A 6,923-nucleotide genomic window follows, 5' to 3' on the forward strand; every position below is an offset into this window, starting at 1 on the left:
GAGTTCCTCCAGCACTTTGTTTATGCTGCTCTGGATTTCCAGCATCTGCAGATTTTCTCGTTTGTGCCTCTACATCCACTGTTAGATTCAAGGTCCTTCAATATTCCATAGGTTTCAATGGGATCCATCTTATTCTTCCAAACTCCAGTGAGTACAGGCGCAGAGCCAACAACAAATGCTCCTCATACATTAACCTTTTCTTTCCTGGAATCATTTCCGTAAACCTCTTCTGGGTCCTCTCCAATGCCAGAACATCTTTTCTTAGATAAAAGACACAAAACTGCTCACAATACTCCAAGTGTGGTCAAACTAATGCCTCATAAAGCCTCAGTATTACATCCTTGCTCTTATATTTTCATCATTTTGAAATGAATGCAAACATTGCATTGGCCTTTTTTTTACCACAGACTCATTCTGCAAGTTAACCTTTCAGGAACCCAGCATAAGGACACCCAAGTACCTTTGCAACAAACTGAAATGCTGTATCAGGGCAGAACCATCTCTCTGTACATTTTGTACACTGTATACTCCCCTAGTTAGCAAATTCCACTGTCAGCTTTCAGATGGCTTAACCCCTCCAAGTCAAGAGGGGCCATTTTGCCTGATCAATAAGCAACATCAGAATTGACCTTGTGCAGAGCGGAAGCCACTTGGGATGTTGCATCTGGTCTATTTCATAGCTGACAGAAGCAAATTGCTCCGCTCTTTGCCCGTTGTGTTTCAAATACTTCCAGTTCAAATATTAAACCAAATCCCTCCTAAAAGTTGCTACCATTTCTGATCAGCCTATTCCAGAGCAGCATGAAGTTAGCCTTCATGTTGTTTCTGGTGTGTCTGCTCACACCCTTAAACCTGTCATCAACCCCACTACCGCTGAAAATATTTCCTCCTTTCTTAACAGATCTCCCAGTAACCACCTCTACTTCAAAAGAGAAAGCCCCAATGTCTACTAACACTCCACACAAATAACGATTTTATATCACGGTTAATCTCTCAACCAATGTAAATGCCAATTTCCCACTGTGCCTTTTAGATCCACTGTGGGATTTTATATCTAGAATATAAAATCAAGAATATAATGCTGAGGCTTGAAAAGGCACCGGTCAGGCCTCAAGTGGAGGATTGTGAGCAGTTTTGGGTCCTTTATCAAAGAAAGGATGTGCTGACATTGGAGAGGGTTCAAAGGAGGTCACGAAAATGATTCCAGGAATGAAATGCTCATCAATTGAGGAACATTTGAAGGCTCTGGGCCTGTACTCACGAGAATTTAGAAGAATGGTGGCTGGGAGGGGGAGAAAAATCTTACTGAAACATATTAAATGTTGACAGGCCTAGATAGAGTGGATGTGGAGAGGATGTTTCCTATATTGGGAGAGGATAGACACAAAATACACTGCAGATGCTAAAGTCAAAGCAACACGCACAACATGCTGGAGGAACTCAGCAGGTCGGGCAGCATTTCCAGAAACGAACAGTCAACATCTGGGGCCGAAACCCTTCGTCAGGACTGAACAGGGAGGGGCCAGGGGCCCTATAACCAAGGTAGGGGGAGGGTGGGAAGGAGAAGGCTGGTAAGTGCCAGGTGAAAAACCAATAAGGGGAAGATCAAGGGGTGGGGGATGAGAAGTAGGGAGGGGATAGGCAGGAAAGGTGAAGGAGGAATGTAAGGGAAAAGCACTATGGGTAGTAGGAGGAGGCAGAACCATGAGGGAGGTGATAGGCAACTGGAGGAGGAGGCAGAGTGAAGGTGGGATGGGGGAAGGGTGGGGGAGGGAATTACCGGAAGTTGAAGAATTCGAGGAGGCTGGAGACTACCCAGACGGTATATGGGGTTTTGCTCCTCTAACCTGAGTTTGGCCTCACCTTGGCAGTAGAGGAGGCCATGTATGGTCATATCTGAATGGGAAATATGAAGCAGAGATGAAGTGGGTGGCAACCGGGAGATCCTGTCTGTTGTGGCAGACAAAGCGGTCCCCCAATCTGCACCTCGGATATGTCACCTCCTTCATGGTTCTGACTCCTTCTATTAGTGCTTTCCCCTTACATTCCTTCTTCACCTTTCCTGGTTTCGTTTCCTGATCTTTCCCTTACTGGTTTTTTCACTTGGCACCTACCAGCCTTCTCCTTCCCACCCTCCCCCTACCTTCTTTATAGGTACCCTGCCCCCTCCCTGTTCAGTCCTGACGAAGGGTCTTGGCCCGAAACGTTGACTGTTCGTTTCCACGGATGCTGCCCGACCTACTGAGTTCCTCCAGCGCGAGAGTCTAGGGCAGAAGAGCAGAACTCCAGAATAGACAGACATTTAGAATGGAGATCAGGAGGAAATTCTTTAGCCAGAGGGCGGTGAATCTGTGAAATTTGTTGCCCCACTCAGCTGTGGAGGGCAGGTCATTGTGTGGATTTACTGCAGAGATCGATAGATTCTTTGTAAGTCAGGACATGAAAGGTTACGGCATAAGGCTGGAGAACGGGGTTGCGAGGGAAGATGATCCGCCATGATCAAAGTGCACAGTCGATGGGCCGAATGGTCTGGTGCTGCTCCTATGTCTTATGGTCAAATACAAACCAGGATACCCCTCCACAAAAAGGCCAAGCACTCTTACTACCCTCCCCCACAATTAAAAAAACATCACTCTCACTTAACAGTGCACCAGACCATGCCCGTCTTCAACTCCGATGTGGTTTGGTCACTCCAAATAACCACCCAGCCTGGACCCCACCGAATAATCAACCTTTACCTTTCCCCATCTAGCTCCAGATCACCAGTCCTCCCCACAACCTAGACCCAGGCCCCAACCTTCTCCAGAAGACCCGCCCCTCCAGCATCCTCCCCAGCCCTCGACCCTCCTGCCAGTTTCCCGAACACCCTCCCCAGACCCCTCCCCTCCAGCATCCTCCCCAGCCCCCGCCCCTCCAGCATCCTCCCCAGCCCTCGACCCTCCTGCCAGTTTCCCGAACACCCTCCCCAGACCCCTCCCCTCCAGCATCCTCCCCAGCCCCCTCCCCTCCAGCATCCTCCCCAGCCCTCGACCCTCCTGCCACTTTCCCGAACACCCTCCCCAGACCCCTCCCCTCCAGCATCCTCCCCAGCCCCCTCCCCTCCAGCATCCTCCCCAGCCCTCGACCCTCCTGCCACTTTCCCGAACACCCTCCCCAGACCCCTCCCCTCCAGCATCCTCCCCAGCCCTCGACCCTCCTGCCAGTTTCCCGAACACCCTCCCCAGACCCCTCCCCTCCAACATCCTCCCCAGCCCTCGACCCTCCTGCCAGTTTCCCGAACACCCTCCCCAGACCCCTCCCCTCCAGCATCCTCCCCAGCCCTCGACCCTCCTGCCACTTTCCCGAACACCCTCCCCTCCAGCATCCTCCCCAGCCCTCGACCCTCCTGCCACTTTCCCGAACACCCTCCCCACACCCCTCCCCTCCAGCATCCTCCCCAGCCCTCGACCCTCCTGCCACTTTCCCGAACACCCTCCCCAGACCCCTCCCCTCCAGCATCCTCCCCAGCCCTCGACCCTCCTGCCACTTTCCCGAACACCCTCCCCAGACCCCTCCCCTCCAGCATCCTCCCCAGCCCTCGACCCTCCTGCCACTTTCCCGAACACCCTCCCCAGACCCCTCCCCCTTTTCCCGGCCCCGACCGGACCAGCCCAGGCCTCCAGCCCAGCCCAGCCGCTTAAGCCCACACGCCGATAGACAGCGGGCAGTGACTGACCTTCCGGCGGGGGCGCCGGCGGCTCATCACCGTCCACCCACTCCTCGACGGTCGCCGCCGGCGCTGCCTTGCCTTTGGCCCGCGGCATCGCTCCTCGCCTCGCACGGTCACCACTGCTCACGCTACCGCCGGCTCAGGACCCGGATGTTCCCCTCACGTGGAGCAAAGGGCGGCCCAAAGAAAGTCTTCCAACTGCGGCTGCGCATTGCCCTAACGCAACCTCACCCAAAACTCGGTCCGACACGCATTGATGTCCCGGGTTTGCTTCTTCCCCCAGATAAAATGTTCCACTACGCCAACACCTCCTACCATCATCGAATAGTGTAAATGCATATTAAAAGTCAGAATCAGGTTTATTATCAATGGCATGTGTTGTGAAATTTGTTAACTTAGCTGCAGCAGTTCAATGCAATACATAATCTAGCGGAGAGAAAAGTAATAAGTAAATCAATTACAGTATGCGTTTATTGAATAGATTAAAAATCGTACAGACGTATATATATTTAAAAAAGTGAGGTTGTGCCCAAGGGTTCAAGGTCCATTTAGGAATTGGGTGGCAGAGGGGAGGAAGCTGTTCCTGAATCAGAGTGCATGCTTTCGGGCTTCTGTACCTCCACCTGATGTAACAGTGAGAAAAGGGCATGCCCTGGGTGCTGGAGGTCCTTAATAATGGACGCTGTCTTTCTGAGACCGCTCCCTGAAGATGTCCTGGGCTAGTACCCAAGATGGAGCCAACTAAATTTACAAACCTCTGCAGCTTCTTTCAGTCCTGTGCAGTAGCAACCCCCCCGCACCAGACAGTGATACAGCCTGTCAGAATGCGCACTATGGTACATCTATAGAGGTTTTTGCATATATTTGTTGACATGCCAAATCTCTTCAAACTCCAAATAAAGTATAGCCACCGTCTTGCCTTCTTTATAACTACATCGATATGTTGTGACCAGGTTAGATCCTCAGAGATCTTGACACCCAGGAACTTGAAACTCCTCACTCTCTCCACTTCTGATCCCTCTATGAGGATTGGTATGTGTTCCTTCATCTTACCCTTCCTGAAGTCTATAATCAGCTCTTTTGTCTTGCTGACATTGAATGCCAGGTTGTTGCTGCGACACCACTCCACTAGTAGGCATATCTCATTCCTTGTCAGGAACGGGGCCAGATGGACCCAAACGCAGGACACAGACACTGAAGTACTAGGGGGAGGACAGGATGGGGATGCCATGGCACTTAAGGGTAGAGCTGGGGTTCAGGTAGATAGAGTGTCGGGCAGGCTCCCAGAGTTCGAGTTCATGTAGACAGGCTCCTGGGGTTCAGGCAGGCAGGCAGACAGGCCCAGGTGGCTAGATAAGCTGGCGGAGAGCCCTCCCTGGGCGGGCCGCATATGTCCCGGGTAGGGCCGCTTCCCAGGCGGAAACACCGGAGGCCTGGGCAAGATGCAAACCCCTAGGCGGGTGTGGGACACAATCCCAGAGTTCGGGCAGAAGAGGAGGATGGGGCAGAACCCCCACCGGGCAGCGGCAGACCGGCTGGGTCTGCCCAATGGAGGCAAGGGATAGGAACGGGTAGAACCACCACCAGGAAGCGGCAGGTCGGCTGGACCCGCCCGATGGAGGCAAGGGGTAGGAGCGGGCATAGGTCGAGGGTGACCAACGCAACAGCCATGATAACGGGAAAATCAGGAAAGGCCGGCAAACAGCCTGAACAAACAAGTGGAGAAGCGGGACCAGCACATGGGAAGAAAGGTGGGGGGTGGGGGGGACCAACCTGGCAGTACTGGTACGGGGCAGAGAAGCACAATGAGGAGTGGATCTGATCCCAGACAGAATAACAAATGTCGAGAACAGGAAACAGAACAAAACAACCACCCGCCTGGCCCCAGTCCCAAGGCCCCTTATAAACACCTGCAGCTCAATGAGTCACAGGTGTGCCTCCTTGAGCCAAGAGGGTCCTAACTAGTTCACGGGTGACGGGAGGGACAACTGCAAGACCTGGAGTCCGGAGTGCTCGGACCGGATTGAGACCCAGAACACAGATTACGGACCGGACCGGACCCTGACACTCCTGTATGCCCTCTCATCTCCATCTGAGATTCTACCAACAATGGTTGTATCATCAGCAAATTTATAGATGGTATTTAAGCTATGCCTAGCCACAGAGTAATGTGTATATAGAGAGTAGAGCAGTGGGCTAAGCACACATCCCTGAGGTGCACCAGTGTTGATCATCAGCGACGAGGAGATGTTAACACCAATCCACACAGACTGTGGTCTTCTGGTTAGGAAGTCAAGGACCCAAGATTGGAGTAATACATGGGTGAATGGAAACTCCCAGCCTTCCGGATGGCCACATCTGCACCAGGTGCATTGAGCTGCAGCTCCTTAGGGACCAGGTTAAGGAACTGGAAATGCAGCTCGATGACCTTCGTCTGGTCAGGGCAAGGTGATAGAGAGGAGCTATAAGCACGTAGTCACACTGGGTCTCGGGAGACAGATAAATGAGTAACAGTCAGGAGGGGGAAGGGAAAGAGTCAGATACAAGAGAGTACCCCTGTGACTGTCCCCCATAACAATAAGTACTTCAGGGAGCGCAAAACGCAGAAATAAATATCACTGTGATGATTGTACGCTCTAGTATCAATTGTTTGGTGACAATAAAGTATTTGTATTTGTACTCCTACTTGAGTACTGTTGGGGAGGAGAATGACCTACCTGGGGGAAGCAACAGTCGCCATGCCTCTGGTACAGAGTCTGGCCCTGTGGCTCAGAAGGGTAGGGAAAGGAAGAGAATGGCAGCAGTGATAGGGGACTCTATAGTTAAGGGGTCAGACAGGAGATTCCGTGGACGCAGGAAAGAAACATGGATGGTAGTTTGCCTCCCAGGTGCCATGTTTCTGATTGCCTCCACGATATCCTGAATTGGGAAGGTGAACAGCCAGAGGTCGTGGTACATATTGGGACTAATGACATAGGTAGGAAAAAGGAGGAGGTCCTGAAAACAGAGAGTTAGGAAGGAAGTTGAGAAGTAGGACCTCAAAGGTAGTAATCTCAGGACAGTGAGTATAGGAATAGAGTGAGGTGGAGGATAAATGAGTGGCTGAGGGATGGAGCAGGAGACAGGAATTCAGATTTCTGGATCATTGAGACCTCTTTTGGGGCTGGTGTGACCTGTACAAAAAGAACGGGTTGCACTTGAATCCGAGGGGGAC

General features: G+C 52.0%; 1 protein-coding gene across 2 annotated transcripts in view; it reads right to left on the reverse strand.

Annotated features, from left to right (window-relative positions):
* abcf1 (ATP-binding cassette, sub-family F (GCN20), member 1) overlaps positions 1-3,874 on the reverse strand; it is a 55,363-nt gene extending 51,489 nt beyond the window's left edge. For both annotated transcript variants that reach the window (XM_059970857.1, XM_059970856.1), the window contains exon 1: positions 3,716-3,874. In XM_059970857.1, the coding sequence (XP_059826840.1) occupies positions 3,716-3,803 (88 nt within the window). In that variant the 5' untranslated portion in view covers positions 3,804-3,874. The remainder of the gene's footprint in view (positions 1-3,715) is intronic.
* Positions 3,875-6,923: the final 3,049 nt, after the last annotated feature.

Source organism: Hypanus sabinus, chromosome 5, assembly GCF_030144855.1.
Source record: "Hypanus sabinus isolate sHypSab1 chromosome 5, sHypSab1.hap1, whole genome shotgun sequence".
In the NCBI taxonomy this organism is placed as follows: domain Eukaryota; kingdom Metazoa; phylum Chordata; class Chondrichthyes; order Myliobatiformes; family Dasyatidae; genus Hypanus; species Hypanus sabinus.